This window comes from Dysidea avara, chromosome 4 (assembly GCF_963678975.1).
Source record: "Dysidea avara chromosome 4, odDysAvar1.4, whole genome shotgun sequence".
Taxonomy (NCBI): Eukaryota; Metazoa; Porifera; class Demospongiae; order Dictyoceratida; family Dysideidae; genus Dysidea; species Dysidea avara.
The window spans coordinates 6,407,273-6,430,498 of NC_089275.1; the positions used below are offsets into that span (position 1 = coordinate 6,407,273).

A 23,226-nucleotide genomic window follows, 5' to 3' on the forward strand; every position below is an offset into this window, starting at 1 on the left:
ATTCATCCATATATCTTGAAGAATTGTGCAAACGAAATATCTCCTATACTGCAAGTTATATTCACTCAATCACTAGACACAGGTATACTACCTTCCGATTGGCTCATGGCCAATGTATGTCCTGTTTTCAAGAAAGGAAACCGTACTAGTACCGCAAACTACCGACCAATATCATTGACTTCTGTATGCTCCAAAACTATGGAACATATTATATATCATTCCATAATGAATCATTTAAACTCTAATAGCATTCTCATTGATACCCAGCACGGCTTCAGATCCCAGCACTCTTGTGTTACCCAACTTATTTCACTGATAGAAGACTTGTCACATGCTCTAGACCAACAGAAACAAACCGATGTCATTCTCCTTGACTTTGCTAAAGCGTTTGATAGTGTCCCACATCAAAGACTATTAGTTAAATTAAGACACTATGGTATCAACGATCACATCTGTCAGTGGGTCAATACTTGGCTGACCAGAAGGTCACAGCAAGTAGCTTTGGACGGTACTTTTTCTGACTCGATAGCTGTTCACTCAGGAGTCCCTCAAGGGACGGTCCTCGGCCCTTTGATGTTTCTTCTATACATTAATGATATAACAGAACATGTAAATTCGCCACTACGGTTATTTGCTGATGACTGTTTACTTTACAGAATTATCACCACCAAGGAGGATGCCATTCAACTTCAGCATGATCTTGATCAACTACACGAATGGGCAACTAAGTGGCAATTAAGATTCAATGTAACCAAATGTACTATTATGCGGTTTACCAGATCATTATCACCAATCATTTTCAACTACAAGCTAAACAATCACAACTTGGGTACATCAAACCAACACTCCTACCTTGGTGTTATATTGGACAACAAACTATCATGGTCTCCACATATTAGTAATATAGCTGCTAAGGCCAATAGAACATTAAACTTTTTGAAACGCAATCTGAGTTGCTGCTCGTCTAACATCAAAGCAACAGCCTACCTTACGATAGTACGACCGTCAATGGAATACGCTGCAGTCATCTGGGACCCATACCACCATAACAATATTCAACAGCTAGAGAAAGTACAGCGTAGGGCAGCTAGATGGATCCTAAATGATTTCAATCGAATCAGCTCAGTCACAGCTATGTTACAGCATCTTTCTTGGCCAAGCCTTCAGCTGAGACGTAAAATATCCAGATTACAAGCACTTTTTAAAATTATACATCAAGATTATTTACTGTCAATTCCTCCTCATTTTATTTCAATGACAAGATCCACCAGACTATATCGCCCACATCGTTTTATTCTACCAAACTCATCCACCTATTCATACCAACAGAGCTTTTTCTCCAGATCAATTAAGGATTGGAACAAATTACCATCTTCCATCATTGAGAGCAACAATATTGACTCTTTTTCAGCGGAACTGCAAACATTGTATAGAACTCAATAACTGTAATCTTTGTAACTACGTAGCTAAATTCATTTTATGATTGCTTTTCTTTTCCTGAGCATATCAGCTGTGCTGTCTGCTCAGTAACAATAATAATAATAATAATAACAACAGCAACACGATAATTAATTTTAGAGGCGCTTAGTACGAACGAAGGTGCATGATAACAATTTAACAGCTAGTTTTACATTGCTTTACTTCAGTTTCAGGTGAAATTGTAATAAGTGCTAGTAAAATGTGCATATTTTCATGAGTTACATAGCTAAACTTATGTTGGCCTGACAAAGTTTAGTATTTCAATCACAAGTATGGCTGGCTCTTCCTGGGTCTTCCACTAGGAGGGGGGGGGGGGGGGGGGGGGGGCATTTGCCCCAAATGCCCCATCCTGGATCCGCCATTGGGCATAATTTGAGCATAATGGGTAAGTATTGAGCATATATTTAAGCATAATAGGTAAATTTTTGAACAGTGCAGCATAGCATAATAGGTAAAATTATGAGCATAATCGGCGGGTCCCTACCATTTATTAAGGTGCGAAAATCCACGATTTCTTACCAACCCCTACTGTTATAGTACTATCGTACTGTATGATAAATGGTGAAATAAAAGGTGGGAGCAATAGTTAATCACATTTTAATACCTAGACAACTTCATGGCTACCACCTTTTACTTTAAATTTTGACTTCCTTGAAAGCTGCTGCACCTTTTTCACAACTTAGCTGTGTTGGTATAATGTTGTGTACCATATACACAGTCAAATTTTTGAGGTACGTAAGTAATTTTTGCAGATGAGCATTGAACAAATCCTGATATATAGGTGTTAATTTTTGACGATGAAAAATTTGTCAGACACTCAATCAAACACAAAAATTTGCAAAAGATATGCCATTTGAAATTTTGGACATACAATAATGTATTATTAGGAAAGTTTTGTTCTCTGTTATGAACAAGTACTGTAGTTGTTTCTATTATATATGTTATCATGTTTCAATATAATCTTCCTTTTCTAATGTTATTCTCCACCTTGTTTTCATATGCAGCAACTTTATTTGTACAAGCACATGAAGAAACTATACAGATTAATATTAACTATAAACTTACCGGCTTAGTTATCACATAACGACTCGTTTACTCAACACGAATCGAACGCTCAAAACGTAGTCTCGCTCGCTCGAGAATACCCGAAACATAGCTCTTATCGCGTGCCTCGGCTTAATTTAATCCGGGTCAAATCCGGTTCAGTGGGTCATCCGGGTCAGCAGTAGTGACCCGGTTTCAACGCTGATGCAGGTACTTACATTTGTGCCATTGTTCATAATGGATCCAGAATTGCTGAGACTTCTGTTGAACTATTAGTATTTCCAAGTGAGCTAATTTTATTGTGTTAATGATATTTTGATATATTGCAATTGCTACTGTATAACGGATTTGATTAACGTTGGATATAATTATCAAACATTCCTTCCTTACTGGACTGTTATCAATCAGTTAGGTGCAATACCAGCTGAGGCCAGTGGAATCCTGACTCTTACATGTTTCACGGTTACTGGACAGGAGTATCCTGAGTGGAGAAGAACTAGTATTTATGGAAGAATGCTACCAAAGCTCACTACAGGAGATACAACTATTACTAACCAATACCAAGCCGCCACACTAACTTTCAATAGATTTGAGTCTTGAATGAGTGGATGTTATTATTGCAACATACCACTGTATGGGCCGTCAGTACTACTTGTACTCACTACAAGTAATGCTATGTATATACAATTTTTATGTGTATTTAATCTGCTTTTAGGTGATCCATATGTGAACAGAGTGGATTATTCGCTGCTGTATGTTCGGCAGTGTAACTCATTTACCTTGGCATTACAAGTGGCACTCTCTTCTGATGGGTTATCTAATGCTGTAGAAACTGTTAGACTGGAACAATTCAGAAATGGAGAAAGTGTCACAAATTACACTTTAACACAAACTTCATTTACATTTATACAAAGGATTTCATGGCATTGAGTTCAAGTGCTGGGGAATACTTTGCTTGTAAGACCCTATAATGGTGTACATAGTATAATCAAAGTATGTAAAAAGGCTTGTGCAGGGGTGTGTAGTGTGTATATGTGAGCGTGTCACAGACAGGTGTTATACATAATATTGGTCTAAAACTTAGTGGTAATACTTGCCCTAAAACACAGTTTAACACTTGTGTGCCTGCAATACTGAACGTGCTACTTTACTGCACTAGCTTGGAGAAGAGACCCCAGAACTATTGTGAAAAAATCACATTTTATTACTCCTGCATGCATGTAAATAACGCAGGTGTGATGTGTCAGTTTCTTTGCTGCATGATATACTACTATGTGTTTTGATTGGTATTTTAAGAAAACATTTGTAATGTAGCTAAGTTCATCTTTGGCGTCAATTAGCTTTAGGTGGTCAGACTACACTTCATTTGAATTTAAAATACCTCAAAACATCTTACTGTTACGTGATACCAATGGCGTAGCCAGGAAAATTTTTTACCGAGGCCAAGTTTATACATTGACCTAATTGAGAGGGTCTGCTTCTGACTCAACTGATTCACAAACACTTTCAAGCATGGATGGTACAGTATTTGCAGGTTGACTCTCTAGGTCTGGTTGGATGGAAGAAACTGTTTCAGAAGACTCCAGCTTAGTTAATGCTACAGTACACCATGCTTCAATTGTTCAATTGTACTCAACACAAAAAAAACTGACTAAATATTTTGAGTGGTCAGATACTTTTATTGATCTGATGTGATATTTAAGTCAGAGATTATCTCTTTCAACTACATATGCTAAGCATGTCAAGCTAATTAGAAGTCTGGATGCATGCTCCTGCAAGGAAAATTTTGAAATAATATGCTTTGATTTGGCATGTGGAGGCTATTTTTTGATTGTAACTACTAATGTATGATATAGGCTACATGATCAATTAGCTCAATGCAATGCCATGCAGTTGACTCATTGGAACTTTTGAAAAGTAATTTAAAGACAATTAACATGAATTTAGATGATGTAGACCAAGCAGTGTAAGGAGAACACGGTGGCTATAATCTGTACCAAATGCTCTATGCTGAATGCTCTATTAGAGTGTATTATGATGACTGCTCTATTAGAGTATCTTGATCTTTTTCACACAAATTCAAGTAGCTGAAAAGTGGTCCAACCAATGCCAGACCTTTTCACTGTGGGTTCCGGCCCTGCTTAGTACTACAGCCATACATTCTAATATGTGTGGTACAGTTATGTTGTTTAGTAATGTTTGAGTAGAAAATTTGGGGGGCCAAACTCAGGCCTGAGCCTGAATTATTGAGCATTTTTTACCGAGGCAGCTATCTCGGTTGCCTCAATGGTAGCTATGCCACTGGATACACACAGATTTCTCTGAATTACATAAATGAATTTAAGTGAGTAGATAGACTATGATATTTACAGCTAGCTATTGTCGAAAATTTTCGATTCATAAACTTTGTACAAATAGATTAGCTCTTCATAACATATAAAACCATGCTTTGTATTTTAGATAGCAGAGTATCCAAATGAAAATGATAGTATTGAAGTGATCATAACTTGTGAGTTGATTTGTAGAGCACACATTGTCCATAATGAATTGCATTATCTTTTTAATCACATAGATCCTACCTTGTCATTGCTCACTAACAACATGGGTATGCCCCCTGCCTAGCAGTGTCCCACAGCAATACTAGGAATGTACTAATAGCTCCCTATGCCCCTGCAAAATAGCACCTGGTTCTCAGTACTGACGTGCAGCGGTGATTCTAAATGTATGATTGTAGTATAAAGTAAGGATCTTGGGAGCAATCACTGTAAACTATAAGAGTTTCAAGCTTTTCCTACAGGACTATCCCCTCCTTTTGGAATCGCCATTATCTTGGTATGTAGTATCATGTGATTAGCAAATGCAGTGAACTTTGGTCACAGACCAGCATCAAGCATGACAGTAAATAAAAACATATTAACTATCTTGACAGAAAAGTTATGCATGCGAGTGGTAATTCAGAAGCACCAGCTCAAATTCTGTACTCAACTCTTAACAAAACCCACAATTGAATATTTCTTTAAAGTAAAGTGCATTATTTAAAAATCTATTGCAGCTGAGTGTTTTATTAAATGCTATCCCACTAGGGACCTGTGAGAAGGCTAAAGCCTGTGAATACAGGGAGTCAGAAACATGTGAAACGTGTTGTACTTCTCTTTACTTTGCTCAGAAAATGTTGGTCTTTTATTGTTAAACGACAACAGCATATTATCTTGGTTTTCTCTTACCTGTTCAAGTTGTCAGGTCAGGTCTCATGAGCAGGTTAGAGTGAGATGGATGATAGTTCTATATGGCACAGGACAATCAAACAACAACCCAGCAAGATATTTCTGAGGACAAAAATACACTAGTTTGGTTGCATAAGTTAAATCCAGTGAAAATCAGTTGGTATCGACACTTTTGGTGGATTTTAATCTTGGTGGATTTTAATCTGTGTTTTAGCTGAGCCAGATAGATGGCAAGCAATTTCCTAATTCGATGATATTTGGTATGGTAGAAGTCAAACCCATGCCTGACCTATTGCACCAGGAAAGGATACTTTGCAAGCATTGCTGTGTCCTCCAGAGACATAAATATTTTGAAAATTTTGTTTTCACGATGTTGTGATTGGAAATCCTTCAAGGCAATGCAGCTCGATACTATACCACATTGTCGATTATTGAAGAAGTTGGATGTATATGGAATTTAGGGTAACTCTTGTTACTATGGATCAAGAGTTTTCTAATGAATCGTTGACAGCAAGTCATTTTAAATGGCTCAGCTTCTAAAACTTTCTCAGTGTCAACTTCAAGTGGAGTTCCTCAGGGCTCTGTAATGGGGCCCCTGTTATTTTTAGTTTATGTAAATGATATACCTGAGCAAGTTGGACGTAATATTTGTATGTTTGCTGATGATACAAAATTTATACCACCATTAAAGACAATGCTGATTCCTATAAACTGCAAGATGATTTGAACTAGTGTTGTTCCAGTTCTCAGTACTGGAACTAAAAGTAATTCCAGTACCAGCAATTTTATTTTAGTTCCAGTTCTAAACTAGAACTGGAACAATAATTCTACTTTTTTCAATACTGGAACTGGAACAATACTTAATTTTCCTAAATACTGGAACTAAAAAGAAAATTTATCAAGTACTGGAACTAATACTGGAACTGGAATTGGTCATAATCATTAATATTATCAATAAAAATAGCAAATACAATGCTCATTACATGACTACAGTTAGTGTGCTTATAAAAACAGCAACTGTTAAGTATTCAATAAAATGATGCAAAAGGTTATATAGCTAGAAACACTGGACTGAACTGGAGGACTGGACAACTGGACTCATACCTTATATATAAATATTCAGGCTTGAAGAAACCATTACATTGTTAGAGTTAATTCTTCCTTGTTTCTGAGGACAATTTTTGGCTCTTAACTTCCATGCTTTTGAGAACATATTGAACTTAGCTATACTGCTATAAAAGAAATGATATTGTTAAACATGTGCAATTGAACCTATCAACTTTGCCCACCTGCATTGCTTGTTCATTTTTCTACAAATAACAACTTGTAATAATACTTTGAGCAGGAATTGTTTGCTAGTCAATCTTGAAACATGTGCAAAATAGCTGTTAAAAGTTGAAACATTAAATACTTCCATTTACAGTTAAACTTTTAGCTGTGTGTGTGTGCGTGTGCGTCCACCATCCTTCTTGTTTTTAACATTTATATATATTAGAGTAAGCAAAATTAAGTAGCTGTAGTTTATCTGTCGATCTTGCTTTTCCATATACAAGCTGTAAGTTGACAGGTCCATCTACATGTATAGTCTAAATTAGTGCTGCTGTGGAAAACACACTGTAGTTACAACCAGTTTCCTAAATACTTGCAATAAAAAGAAAGAAACTTGTCCAGTCCACGGCTTGTCCACTGGTCCAGTCCATGTGGTCTGTCCACTGGTCTAGTCCATGATCCAGTCCAGTAATTGTATACATCCAATGCAACACTGATTCAGAAGTGAACCAATAATTCCCACTACCTAGGTGTTTCTGTCATTCCAAAATGTGCTAGTTTAATGTTTGATAATTAACTTCAAATCATCCCTCATAATCGAAGCCTCAGAGCATCAATGCCTTGCATGTATAGTTAGTTTTGTAGTAGTCGCTCTGCCTAGATACATTAACATATTCAAATCAAAACCCATAGTTTAGCGCACAGTGTGCATTGTTTTAGAAATGGAGCACTAAACTAATTATGCAGAACTAAAAACAGAACTGTAATCTTAAAGGGTGTAGTTATAGAACTAGAACTGGAACTGTAATTCTAAAGGTTATGGTTCCAGAACTAGAACTGGAACTGTAATTCTAAAGGTTATGGTTCCAGAACTGGAACTGGAACTGGAACTGCAATTCTAACAGTTATAGTTCTAGAACTGGAACCAGAACTGTACTTCTAAAGGTTTATGATTCTAGAACTGGAACTGAAAAATAACAAGCTGGTACTGGAACAACACTAATTTGAACGCACTAACCAAGTGGGCTAGTGATTGGCTACTTAGATTTAACATTATAAGTGTAAGCACATGTCAACTAGTCACTTCATATAGCATAGCAACATGAATAATGTTAATCACAGTCTCTCTACTACAGATTGTGAAAAAGATCTTGGTGTGTGGATTAGTGCTCTGCAATATATCGGTAATACCGTTTATCGTGATAAAGTATCATAACCGATTATCATACCATGACAGCATTTAATAACCGATATATCGAAATACCGGTATATTGATGAATACAGGTGTAGGATTGTTTTTAACCCAGCCTTTGGGATTTAATTATCCAATTTGTTGATGGTTTAGCAGACACGCCCTAAACAAAAACTTGAGGTTGTCACATTACAACACATGCTTACTTGTACTGAACTATTATATATTTTTTGGTTTTTGGGATGATACCGCTTCATACTAGGCCCAAGAAATGATGCAATAGTTACAATAACAAGCTAACTATATACCGATATACCGCGATATTTTCCTGTTATAATACCGTGTATTCAAATTTCAATACCGCCGAGCTCTAGTGTGGATAACATCTACTTTGCAACCTAGTATTCAATGCCAGAAGTCCTGTAGTAAAGCAATGCTGAGTCTTGCAACAATCAAGCATACCTTTAAGTTTATATCAAGATTCCTTTAACATGCGTTATAAAACTTACATACATCCACATGTTGAACATTGCATTCAAGCTTGGAATCCATATTACACAAAAGATATTGATTTGATAGAGAAGATCCAACATCGTGCTACTAAATTTGTTATTTATGAAGAGCGACTAAAATAATTATTAACCTATTTTCCCTGTATTGCAGAAGACAACAAGGCGACTTGATAGAGATATGTAAATTTTAAAAAACCACTCATTTATTGATCCTAATAATTTTTTACCTTATTACCAATAACTTTCAGAGACCATGATTACAAACTAATCAAGCCCAGATCATAGCTCCTTATCCGATTTAAATTTTTCAGCAATCATACCATTGATCAATGGAACAGTTTACCCCCATCTGTGATTAATGTTCAGTCGATTAGCCAATTCAAGAACAGTTTTGGACAGAATCTGGATATGGACACAACGACAATTTACAATTGTTGATTTGTCCATTACATAATACTAGTACTAGCTACTGAAGGTTGTAGTGTAGAGTACACTTAATAAGAAACGTTGAATGTAAGTATCACAGCTTGGAAACAAGTTTCGTGTAAGCTGTAGCTATACATCACATGATTTGTAAACAAATCAACTGTAGCTCTACAAGGAGTTGACAAAAGTAGCACCAATCTAGCATTTTCTATTTGGTACCTAGCCTAACATTTTCAGGTTGTTTGCTAGTTGATTCTCTAAGGTTGAATTTTTATGTTGCGGACCCTAACATAGCTGATATCTAAGCGTAATGGCTACTTCACCTTCAAGGTCAGTAAATAATACCTGCGGCACGCATTCAGATGAAAACATTAACTCTGGCACCATGCTTTCTTTTGATATGGTTTGAGTGGGTTCACCAGTCATAATTATACTGGTATCAGTAAAAGGTGGTATTGGTACCATTAAGTGCCACACTATGTGCTATATGTGGTGTTGAGCCAGATGTCTATTATCAGTCAAAACACAGCAACCCATGACCTTCTTTATAGCAAACTACCTTCATTTCCAAGACTTAAAATTAATCACAAAATTAAAACCTACTATCGATCCTGTTATGTGACACAACATGTCATCATAAAAATGCCTGAAAACCACCCTTTTTATTTTTCTAGACTCCCAAAACTATGGAATTCCTTAACCCTGATTGATCTAAACCCACCCTTTGTAACATTGAAGAACACTGTATTACATTTAATAGTGCAATACTATAGCTAATCTCCTAATTGGTACTAATAATACTGCTGGTGTACTCAATGATGTACACACACTGTTAAAAAGCTACAGTTATTTGTCTAGTTACAGTTTACTAACTTGGAAGAAGATACAATCATCTTTGAGATACCGACATGTTGGAGTGACCTTGTGGAGGTCTTCATCGGAAATGAACTGTCGTTTTCCCCAACCTCTGGCTTTATCACCCACAATGACTCTACCAGCATGAACATCTGTGGCACGATCATCATAGATCATAGCCATTGAATGGTGCTCAAAGTCACTGATCTGGTTTAGCAATTTAAACTCGTACTTTTCCCTGAGTGGCCATGTTAGCTCATCATCATGAGGGCCCTTCATGAGGCACAAAAACACTGATAGGTGAGTACCTTTACTACCACCACAGCCAGCAGCATAAACAGAGAGACACAGTTTGTACCCTTCATTGTGAGAATAAAAAGGATCACTGTGCCAAACAATCTCATTTTCCTTGTTTTCATTGAACTTTAACATTCTCACAGTTACTGGACATAGTGGTATCGGAAAAAGTGTTTTGACTCTTGCTACTAATTGAAGTGGCCATGGTGTGGAGGTGGTAAATCTATCAGAAGATCCAGTAGTGTTGATCACATGCTGCATCATTACCTCAAGGTTTCCAAGCCTATCCGAGAGTACTAGTTTAGCTTCAGCGGCTTCTAACTTATCTTCTGTTTTTACTAGTTTACGTTTAGTCATCCACAAGTGCTCCTCCATTTTTTCCTGGTCATGTTCCTTTTTCCTCTTACGCATCATCCTCTCCTCACACCCCACGTTGTAATATTCACACTGGACCATCTCAAAAGGACATTCCTTCCTGTGTGCTTCCATGTCTTCACGAAGGAGACTCTCTACCTCACACTTGTTGGGACAGGGTAGGGCAAGCTTGGGACACTGCTCCTTGTGTTCTCCCTCAATAAACTGTTGTTCTCCTGTAATGTCGCAGTACTGACAGTCAATCTTACGATGTGGACACTCAGTCTCAACATGACTGGTCAGATATCGTCGTTGTAACATCTTCCCACACTCATTGGAACACTTCACATTCTCAAAATGACAACCATCACTGTTTACAAGGTGATTGTTTATGTCATTCAATTCACCCTGCCACTCACAACCTCTCTCCTGGTTAGAACACATGACGTGAAGACTCCTAATCTCTCGATCAGCTTGCTTGTTAGTATACACTATGAATTCTTCTTCACGGCAAACTGGACAAACCTTACTAACTTCCTTGTGATTATCCAGACAAGACTTACAGAAAACATGTCCACAACACGTCGTGAGGTAAGGATTTCTACTGGGAAAGTGACAAATGGTACAAACGAGACGATCTGGTGGAGTATCAACGAAACTGTAGTCGTATCCACCCATTTCACTGGACGTGGCTATGTCCATTGTTTCTCAGTCTAGAAGTGATACGCCCTTGGATATTCCGCGACAATATCTATGCCGCGGCGACTGAGCTCTCAGCAGCTTGATGACACATTCACTTAATGACGTTTCCCGGAAGTCAGCAGTCAGCATGAACGATAGTAACTATCTAAAAAACAACAAAATTGTGACTCACGCAGATACCCAGCACGAGTGGCCGCACTGTTTTTTTTTTGTTTTTTTTTTTACCACAGAGCCTATCGATTGGAGGCGCTTATAATTTCTAATCGATACCGGTAAGCGGCTTGTGAAGCCATAGATATTATTGGTTGGGGCGAGCCTAAGCGAGCCCCAGTATAGTCGAGAAATGGTGTTGAGAAATTAAACAATGGAAATGGCTCGAGAAATGGTGTCGAGAAATTAAACAATCCAAGACTATCAATTTGTCCACTCTTAGTAAGGAACTGTTCTCTAAGCTTACTCCCACTCTTCAGAGGGCTGTTACTTTAGCACAGGAAAAGGGTGCTTCTAGCTGGCTTACTGCCCTACCTGTGCAGGAACATGGTTTCTCCCTACACAAGACTGCCTTTCAAGATGCCCTTGCTTTGAGGTATGGCTGGATGCCCTCTCGTACACCTTCCCACTGTGCGTGTGGTACCAACTTTTCTGTTGATCATGCCCTATCTTGTCCAAAGGGTGGATTCCCTTCAATACGCCACAACGAAGTGAGGGATATCACAGCTGAATTGTTATCTGAAGTGTGCCATGATGTGGAGGTTGAGCCTCATCTGCAGCCTCTAAGTGATGAAAGATTTCAACAGAAGACAGCCAACACTCAGGATGGCGCATGCTTGGACATTGCCATGAATGGATTTTGGGGTGGTCGTTATGAAAAATGTTATACGGACGTCAGAGTTTTTAACCCACTTGCACCATCCAACAGTGGAACCACCCTTCAGTCATGTTACAGGAAACACGAAATAACAAAGAAGAGAGCTTATGAGTTGCGAATCCGTGAAGTGGAACTCAGTTCTTTTACCCCTCTAGTGTTCTCTGCTTCCGGGGGAATGGGCCATGAAGCCAGTGTTTTTTACAAGCAATTGGCGAGTTTATTGTCTGACAAATGGAATGACCCTTATGCCACAGTACTAGGATGGATTAGATGTAGATTGTCATTTTGTTTACTGCGTTCAGCAATCCAATGCATTAGAGGAGCACGATCTTCACAAGGTCGTTACATCACAAGTGCTCCTGTGGCCTTGGTGCAATCAGAGACTCAGTTTTTGATTTAATTGTTATTTGTATGTTCTAATCTTATTTTCTTTATATCTCCAAAAAAAAAAAAAAAAAAGGAATGGTGCGTACGTCGCGTTCACGAAAATTTACCGAACGAAAACGGAGTGCCCCACACTGTTAGTGAATGGTACGTACGTCGCGTTCACGAAAATATACTGAAAGAAAACGGATTGCTCCACGCTGCTTCACGAAAATTTCATGAGCGGTGTACTTTTACTCCACATGGCTTAGCACGTGGTTTAATGGCTGAACGAGAAGAAAGGTTGGCTAGAAGGAGAGAGCGCGACAGACTACGAAGAGCACAAGAAACGCCTGAAGAAAGAGAGACCGGGTACTGAGCTAACTAGCTGTACTTGTAGTACTAATAGAACCTTAATGCATTTGACAGAAATAGGCGTGCAAGCTTAACCACCGAAGACAGACATGTTGTGAATCAAACTCGTAGAGAAAGACAACAAGCTACATTTCTACTTTCACGAGATGGTAACAGCTCTAATATTAATCCTTCTATTGATGGCCACGATGTTATAAGGAGAATGCAGCAAGAATTTCATGGAAAGCTAGCCACATTGCAGAGCCAACTATGTTCCATATGTTTAGAGCATCATGATTTTAGCACCAATGATCATGCAGGTGCACGCAATCGTTGCCATAATGATTCTTTACTACCCAAGCTGTACTCTGCTGCCAACAATATGGACCCTAGACCAGTCCCACCTGAGCTCACTGTAAGTTTAAAATTGTTTAGTCATACATATTGTATGGAGTCATATTATACCTTACATGGCACACATCACTGTACTATAGAATCACAATAAGCAGCAGTTTAATAGTGTCCATGTATGTCATATTTAATATGCACATTTTGTTTTACTCCATACGTAGGAGCTATCTCAGGCTGAGAGAGCTATCTCAGGCTGAAGAAATGCTGATTTCACGGGTTCTGCCAATCATGTCAGTGTATTGTCTTCCCTATGGTCAATATGGTTATAGTGGTCACATCCTAAATCTTCCGCAGGATGTCACATCCTTTTTCACCTTCCTCCAGCTACCTCTAGAGTAGCCTGTGCATTTCTGTATGTATAGCTACAAACACACACACACACACTGCTTGAAGGTTCTTAGTTTACTAATTTGTTAAGATGTCTTACTGTAGATATACTGATAGTAAAGTGTCAGTAGACTTAAGTATATGGAAAATAATTATTTTACTAAGTTTTAAACTCTCAGTAAAACATCAGTGAATGCAGGTTTACTGAAAAACTACTAAAATACCAAACAATTAACTGTTCCATGTACTGGGGATATACCACTGTAGTAAACTAAGATACTTCAAGCAGTGACACATTAAACGCTATTCATGGTAATACAGTTGATTCCGCATCACTTTTTACACAACTCAGGCTCGCCCCATCATGCTTTTAGCATCTGTCTAGTATTACTAACAGATTGGTTTTATCAAGACACACGGTAGTGTGTCATGCAGCCCAAGATTCTGGTGCACCACACTGTGAGTATATTAACAGGAAGAAAGTACTAACACCATTTTCACACCTTTGTAGCTCCGTGATTCCTTAAACCAAAGTTGCTACAGAAGTGCCGGCTAGGTAGGGGAGTCCACATTCCACATTTGAAAAAAATCGCTCCAACCATTTCTGAGATACGAACGGCCAAAGTTTGGGCTGTTTCTGGACATAAAACTCATGAAATATTAATTATATATTTAGAAATATCCATGCTATATAGTGTAAATACAATTCTGTGGTTGTCTAGTTCTCATGGTTCCACTGGTTCTCATGCCTCCACTGGTTCTCATGGTTCCACTGGTTCTCATGGTTCCACTGGTTCTCGTGGGTCCTGGTTTTCATGGTTCCACTGGTTCTCATGGTTCCACTGGTTCTCATGGTTCTACTGGTTCTCATGGTTCCACTGGTTCTCATGGTTCCACTGGTTCTCATGGTTCTACTGGTTCTCATGGTTCCACTGGTTCTCATGGTTCCACTGGTTCTCAAGGTTCCATTGGTTCTCATGGTTCTCATGGTTCCACTGGTTCTCATGGTTCCACTGGTTCTCATGGTTCCACTGGTTCTCATGGTTCCACTGGTTCTTATAGTTCTCATGATTCCGCTGGTTCTCATGGTTCCACTGGTTCTCATGGTTCCCCTGGTTCTCATGGTTCTATTGGTTCTCATGGTTCCACTGGTTCTCATGGTTCTACTGGTTCTCATGGTTCCACTGGTTCTCATGGTTCCACTGGTTCTCATGGTTCTACTGGTTCTCATGGTTCCACTGGTTCTCATGGTTCCACTGGTTCTCAAGGTTCCATTGGTTCTCATGGTTCTCATGGTTCCACTGGTTCTCATGGTTCCACTGGTTCTCATGGTTCCACTGGTTCTCATGGTTCCACTGGTTCTTATAGTTCTCATGATTCCGCTGGTTCTCATGGTTCCACTGGTTCTCATGGTTCCCCTGGTTCTCATGGTTCTATTGGTTCTCATGGTTCCACTGGTTCTCATGGTTCTACTGGTTCTCATGGTTCCACTGGTTCTCATGGTTCCACTGGTTCTCATGGTTCTACTGGTTCTCATGGTTCCACTGGTTCTCATGGTTCCACTGGTTCTCAAGGTTCCACTGGTTCTCATGGTTCTCATGGTTCCACTGGTTCTCATGGTTCCGCTGGTTCTCGTGGTTCACTGGTTCTTATGGTTCTCATGGTTCCACTGGTTCTCGTGGCTCCACTGGTTCTCATGGTTCTCATGGTTCCACTAGTTCTCATGGTTCCACTGGTTGTCGTGGTTCTCATGGTTCTCATGGTTCCACTGGTTCTCATGGTTCCACTGGTTCTCAGGGTTCTACTGGTTCTCAGGGTTCTACTGGTTCTCATGGTTCTCATGGTTCCACTGGTTCTCATGGTTCCACTGGTTCTCATGGTTCTACTGGTTCTCATGGTTCCACTGGTTCTCATGGTTCCACTGGTTCTCATGGTTCTACTGGTTCTCATGGTTCCACTGGTTCTCATGGTTCCACTGGTTCTCAAGGTTCCACTGGTTCTCATGGTTCTCATGGTTCCACTGGTTCTCATGGTTCCGCTGGTTCTCGTGGTTCACTGGTTCTTATGGTTCTCATGGTTCCACTGGTTCTCGTGGCTCCACTGGTTCTCATGGTTCTCATGGTTCCACTAGTTCTCATGGTTCCACTGGTTGTCGTGGTTCTCATGGTTCTCATGGTTCCACTGGTTCTCATGGTTCCACTGGTTCTCAGGGTTCCACTGGTTCTCGTGGTTCTCATGGTTCCACTGGTTCTCATGGTTCCACTGGTTCTCACAGTTCCACTGGTTCTTGTGGTTCTCATGGTTCCACTGGTTCTCATGGTTCCACTGGTTCTCATGGTTCCACTGGTTCTCGTGGTTCACTGGTTCTTATGGTTCTCATGGTTCCACTGGTTCTCATGGTTCCACTGGTTCTCATGGTTCCACTGGTTCTCATGGTTCCACTGGTTCTCATGGTTCCACTGGTTCTCATGGTTCCACTGGTTCTCATGGTTCCACTGGTTCTCATGGTTCCACTGGTTCTCATGGTTCCGGTTCTCATGGTTCCACTGGTTCTCGTGGTTCCACTGGTTCTCGTGGTTCCACTGGTTCTCATGGTTCCACGTTTCAATGCACTACTGATTGCATACTTCCAGTATTTCCTGTGGTTTCCAGTGGATCCTGTGGCTTCCATGGTTTTTGTGGTCACTGTTCTACTTTAACATAATTATTATTATGGTTCATGCTCTACTGACTGACTATTGTTATTAAGGATTATTGGAGATTTTAAAATTGCAGAGTTTGGTATTGAAACCATGTTCACACCAGCTGAAATGTTTTTATCACCTTGTGAAATTGTTATCACCTTATATAACTAACTACTATTCCAAAAAGCTATTTCTTGCAGAATAATTATAGAGGTTTTACAGAATGTGGCTACTATAACTAATATATCCCTTCCAAAAAATAAAAGATACAGTGGAATGTGTTTGAGCGCCTACCTGTATAGAAAGGCCACCTCTCCAAACAAATTTTCCTAGTAGCTAAGAATTTTATATGTTAATCCAATTGTGTAAGGCAACTACCTGCTGCTTATAATGACCCTTGAATTATCAAGTGTCAGGCAATAATGTGCTGTGAAATTATACTACTTGTCTATATATGTCTTTGAGTTATCATAACAAAAAATTTACGGGATTTCAAATACAAAACATCTGGTCCAAGGGTGGATTTAGGGGGGAGGGGGTGCTTGGGGTGCTGAACACCCCACCTCCCACCAACATTTTACTATGTGCAAGCTAGGAAGCTTTTGGAAGTTGTAGCTGGGCAATTCCATCTTTCATTGCATGGGCAATGAAAAAATGGAAAGGGAAAGGTAAATGGCTAGGCTAATCTCTTAGAATTACTGAGAGGAGTTCAAATTATACTCTTGGCGTTAGACTTAACCTAAAAGCTGCTAAGAATCGAAGTACTCTAATAGAACAGCCAATTTCTCCATTAGAGTATCCACCATGAAATTACAATGTTTTTCAAAAGTTACCAGTGGAAACTCCTTGAAAAACAACCTCTGTACCTGTACACTACTATTTAACCATTGCTCCAAACATTCTGCCATATACTTAACAGCTTCTGTCAAACTGTTTAATAATTATAATGGTGAGTATTGCCAGTTGTTGATACAAACTTGATGCTTGAGTTGACATGCTTTATTCCTTGGTATGTATAAAGTTAACAAGGGTTCAGCATCTGAGAACTATTTGTTTCACCTTTATCAGTACCAAAGTTTCATGCTGCATTTATCTGAAGTATCTCCCTGTAGTTTAGCATCAATAAAATTTAAGTGTTTGCACTGCCAAACCTCTTGAAGCTCAACTTGATAAGCTCAAATGATACGTATTTACGCTGTCGTTGTGCCCAGGTTATAAGGGGGTTAGTTGTGGCCAAAACTAGTTGTATATGTAAGTGACTTGGACTCTGGTTGTATATAATAATATGGTGATGTGGCCATAGTTGTAAAATGTTAGATGGAAATAGCAACAGTCTGTGACTATAATACAAAATTGAAGTTGTTTTTGTATGCATTTTAAATCTCTACATGTGACTACATGACCTCAAGATCCAATCCTGTGTATTGTCTTTGACAATGTATTGCCTTTTAATCCAGTAACGTTGATTTTAAAAGTGTAGTCTTGCTTTTCAGCTAAAATTACTTACAACTGAACTCATTGATCCATCTTGTACTCACAATCTTTCAGTACAATAGAGTATTTGGTTAAAAATAGCTTCCAGATTCAATCTTGTGATAGCTATATTCCAAAAATTTCCAGAGGGAGCATCACCCCAGACCCCACTAGCTGTAAAATTCTATGTTTGTGTGCTCTACACACCGGTGAGTCTATGCTTGTCCTCTCAAGCGCTCTCTTCATTGCTAATGTATAGACATTATAGTTTGAGCCAGCACACTAGCTTAAGCCAAGCAATACACTAATTTAAATTAGTAATCCTGTATAGTGATGAAATTAGCATACACAAAATTTAGTAATTCACGAATTGATGCAATCATTATAGCATGGGTTTAATTGGCAAAAACCACATTCGATAATTTTATTTCACTCACTGTATATGTGACTGGATTTTGGAAAAACGATCCAAATCGCACATTAGAAGTTTCGAGATAAACGGTTTTAAAGAATTGAAGCCAGCATAACTCTCCAAGGATAGCAAGCACGCGTATGAAATTTACACAAAAAATGCATCAATCTGTTACCTTTCCAGTACTTGTAGCTGCTTGTACAGTTTCCCGCCAAATAAGATAGAAAATCTGAGCAGTTGGACGAGCGAAGTAGTATCACGAGTGCTCACAAAGGGGTGGAGGCTGGGGGGTAGCGGGGAGGGCAAAAGATAGACCTCAAAATGGAGGCAGACCACGATTGGAGTCCAGACACGAGATTACAGGGCTGTGCTGGCTCATTAGTGGCTGATATGTAGCAAACTCTACAGAGAACACGTCTGGCCAACATTATAAGGCTGTCCACCAGTAAACCACTGATTCTTGCCAAGCCAGGTCCTTCACAAGGCCTGAAACTGCCATTTGGGCACTCCACACCACCCAGAAAAGACGTCTATTAAAACCAGCCTCGTGTAGTTTGAGTAGTGCTGAGGGTCAAAACTTGTAGTACAATAGTGTAGCTATCCACTGGTGGTGTTAGTTTGATTTTGCCTGATGTGCGATTTGGTTCGGTTCTGTAAAATCTGGTCACATATAATGGTGACTAAAAGTATCACAATCAGATTACCTGTTAATTGATATTAATGATTATGTCACAGTGATTTTTGTAAACTTTCAGATGAATGAACAGTGAAATAGCATCAAAATTGAATTCATTGCAAATTAATCAGTAAATATAATTATAATGTACTTGATTACTACTTCAAAAAAACCATGTAGTAAATTATCTACTGAAGGTTCGTGCAAGCATTCTGAAGGCAAGCTTTCTTGAACTTTGGGTTGAGGCAGTGCCTGCATTTACCACTGGCAGAGGATTTGCAGCCATGACACTGCTTACACCTAATTCTTCTCTTCCTATGATTAGACATCAGTCTGCTCCCTAAAACATAGTTCAACAATAATTTCCAAGAAACTACTAAGCTAGGGATTTCACCTAGTCCTGCTCCAACAATATCCTCTGAAGAATAAATCTGTCTAACATTGGTCTTAAGCTGATCACCACTCATCACTATAACAAATTTTAATAATATAATTTTAACCACAAAAACTGAGAGAAAAGTCTCACCTAGTCCTGCTCCAACAATACCTCTGAAGAATGAATCTGTCTAGTGTTGGTCTTAAGCTGATCACCACTCGTCACTAAAACAAATTTTAATAATATAGCTTTAACCACAAAAACTGAGAGAAAAGTCTCACATAGTCCTGCTCCAACAATATCCTCCGAAGAATGAATCTGTCTAGCATTGGTCTTAAGCTGATCACCACTTGTCACTATAACAAATCTTAATAATATAGTGGAGAAGAGAAAATAAACTGTAACCTGTAAAATAATAAGCATTCTCAAAGGTGATAACAACTTGGAACAAGGTTAATTAAAGATAGTTCTAGAACTGACCTAGAGTTATAGTATAAATAGAGAGACTCTTTATTTTATTGTTACTGGTGCTGATGTTACTTGATGTTACTTTGCTGTATGTGCTGATTTGCTTAAAGAATTGATTGCTGTAACTTAGTAGAGAAAGAGACTCAGTATAGACAGTTGTGTGGTCTCAGAACCATATAGTTTTCTGGTAGCAGAGGATGTTTGTTTGAGATGTCTGTAGAGCAGCAGGGAGATGACTTACCACTGACAGAAGATGCTGAGAAGGATAGAGAGAACGCCAGTGAGTTGTTTGTGGAGAATGTAACCGAATTGAAACATTCAAAGGCTAGGGCTAAAGCAGCATTTACTAAGGCAAGGCATGCTTTGTTAGTTCATATACAACAGAAGGAGTTAACACTTGATGCCATACAGGAAGCTTATGTAACTTTAGATATGGCTCAGGAGGAAGCTATGGAGGTTATAGAGAAGCTTTTAGATGGGTTTGGAAGAGTGAAGGACTATAAGAGTAGTGAGAGGCTTGGATAGGAAATTTAGAAGATAGAAATAGAGTATACAGAAGCGTAGAATCAGGAGCAAGAAGTATACGACTAGCTTAGCAAGTCAGATGCTTACAGCAAGTTTGTGAGAACGCTGGAAGAGACATAGCCAGCCTATCAACATGTAACTGAAACACATCGAATTAGAGTTTCACAATTTCCTGAGAATGCAGCACAGCATGATTTGGTAAGTAATAAGAGCAATCTTTTGTCTAGTTATAGGCCAGTGCACCAGTCAGAACAGTTGCAAGAGAATATTGTAACAATAGTACATCAGCCATTGATATGCAAACAATCAGCAGGATTTGGAGCATTAAACCGTGAAACAACTTTGCCAGTAACAGAGAATGTTGGTCAGATACAAAAATGTGATGGGGTCAACATTAATCAGTCAGGACATATGGAAACAATTGAAGAGAGTGACGATTCTATTGTTTTCTGGGGATAAGAGGAATTATCAAAACTGGAGGACAGCCTTTATACTTGTGTGGACCAGGCCCCAGCCACAGCAGAGTACAAGTGTTACAGTTGCGACAATGCCTAGCAGAAGAGGCCCTTAAAGTGATAGAGAATCTGGGACATTCTGCAGTAGCATATTAGGCTGCAATGGAAAGATTGGTTTGGTGGGCAACGATGTCAAGTGGCACTCTATTTAGAAGAGATCGTGATAGTTTCAAACCAATGCATTCAGGAAGTCCTAAGGATATAGAGAAGTTTGCAGACCTACTAGATGTAGCTATAGTAAACCTGAAAGAAGCAAATCGTACAGCAGAGTTGCAGGATGGTATGTTATACATGAAATTACAGCAGAAACTACCTGCCTCTATGTTGGCTAATTACCACTGATGGTTGTTTGAGAACCATAAAATAGAGTGTGTTGAAGTTTTACGTGAATATGTGGTTCAGGAAGCTCAATTTCACACCAGAACCTTGGAAACAGTCCAAGGATTGAGTGCTGGAAGGTATGGGAAATTTGATACAAGAGTTATGAAGGAGTCTCCACGAACCTATTTTGGTAGACCAAGTTTTAAGTGAGAAGCTGGAAGTGTTGAGAGGTCTTGTGAGGTCTGCACATGGTGTTTGGGCCTGTGAAGAATTTAAAGATCAAAGAGGTGGGGGAGTGCAAAAAAATTCAAATTGTGTTTTCGTTGTCTAAGAAGAGATCATTTGGGTCAACATTGAACTTGTACCAGGGTAGGTGGCTGTAAGGAGACTGCTGCATAAAGATCAAAAGGAGGTGAAGCCAGGTTGTTTGTTAAGCACAAACAAAAGAACAACAGTGAAACTCTACCAGACCCAGTAGCAGCAAGTAATAAACAAGATAAAACAGAACAAAGGTTACTGGTTGATTCTTCCAGGGAGGGGGAAGGTGAACAAGTCAAAACAAAAGTTGTACAACAGGATTCAGCATTTATTACAGAAACTACAGGAGGTGTTGCCTTGAGAAAATACCTGTTTATTTGAACAAGAGATTATATATATAAAGGTCAATGCTCTTTAAGATGATGCCAGTGCTAAGACTTACCTTAACACCAATGTTGCTGCTGAGCTAGGTTTGCAAGGCCAAGTGCAGAAGATCAATGTAAGTGTTCTGAATGGTCAGGTAGAGACTTTTGAAACCTTACCTGTTGAATGTATAATAGAGAATTTAGATGTTAAGGCACAGAGTAAAGTAACTGCATTCACTACAGGAAGAGTCACAGGTAATATGAAGGCGATTGACTGGAACTTGTGTGTTAATAGATGACCACGTTTGAGGGGAATACAGTCTTACAAGTTGGGGCCTCGATCAATTGTAGATGTACTAATAGATTTGGATTGTGCTGACTTGCACTTTTCTTTTAAAGACGTTAGAGGTAAACCTGGCCAACCAGTAGCAAGGCTCGCACTGCTGGGATGGACTTGCATTGCATTTCCAATAGATTCCATGGACCATACTCCATCTTTTCTTGTCGACCTTCAGCAAATGCTCTACTACTTGAAAGAGAATACTGTTGAGCATGCATGATTCGGTTTCTTTTTCCAAGTATAGATCTTTTCCCTTAAATATTAGAACAGTTTTTGCATTTACATAATTGTGAACACCCAGTACCTTTCTTGTGGCACTTTCACCTAGTCTGGTAGCTTGCAGTGTTACAACAACTGGGTTTGTTTCCATTAACTCCACATCTGCAGAAACAATCATTGCTAGGTTGCATAATCTTTTTTGCTTCAATAACTGCTGCATCATAGTGTCCTGTACCTGTGTGATTTTATGCTACAAAAAGCAAGGCATCAAAGAGAGTCTCCTGTGGTAATACAGGGATAACCAGCTGGCTGGGGATATTTGAGATAATAGGAATATGTAGCACATTGCATTATGCTAGTATCATTAAATCACCTAAATCATCTTGATAATAGCCAGGCTTGGAAAATTTATTTGCAGCTTCATCAATGCTTTGGCTATACACTAACAAGAATTTTTTCATAATAACTTTTATTGCACCTAGTCCACTCTTCTACCATTGGTCTTCTAAGTTGCAAAGATGTTTGTAGTAGGTCATCAATTTTTAAATTCAAAGAGTTCGTATGTTCCAAAATACTTGATTTATCTGCCTCCTTAAACGTGCATTGTAAACCCATACCAACTGCAGAGAAACAACAGTTGCCATCACCTGGAATTGGAATCAGCTTAAGATTGTTTGATTCCAGAAGATTGTTTAAGAACTGGTTATTTGGAATGTGTGTATTCTTTAGTGAAGTTTTAAATTTTTCTATCTCTTTGCATTACTGAATACATTTGGAGCTGCTTACAATCTTTCATTTTGGTAGCTACCATGCACTGTTGTACTGAACTTGAAAGCAACATTGTTACTGAATCTAGGTCAAAAGTACTTTCTTCATCACATTCATGTGAAAGTTTATGATAGAAAAGTCTATCATTT

At 38.9% G+C, this 23,226-nt stretch overlaps 1 protein-coding gene across 1 annotated transcript; it reads right to left on the reverse strand.

Annotated features, from left to right (window-relative positions):
• Positions 1-9,894: 9,894 nt before the first annotated feature.
• Positions 9,895-11,556, reverse strand: LOC136253242 (TNF receptor-associated factor 4-like). The gene has a single exon (XM_066045872.1). The coding sequence runs from the start codon at positions 11,352-11,354 to the stop codon at positions 10,005-10,007; it is 1,350 nt and encodes a 449-aa protein (XP_065901944.1). The 5' UTR covers positions 11,355-11,556; the 3' UTR covers positions 9,895-10,004.
• Positions 11,557-23,226: the final 11,670 nt, after the last annotated feature.

Bases quoted from the DNA above. Each gene is read 5' to 3' on its own strand.
- LOC136253242 (XM_066045872.1), bottom strand. From the start codon at position 11,354: ATGGACATAGCCACGTCCAGTGAAATGGGTGGATACGACTACAGTTTC.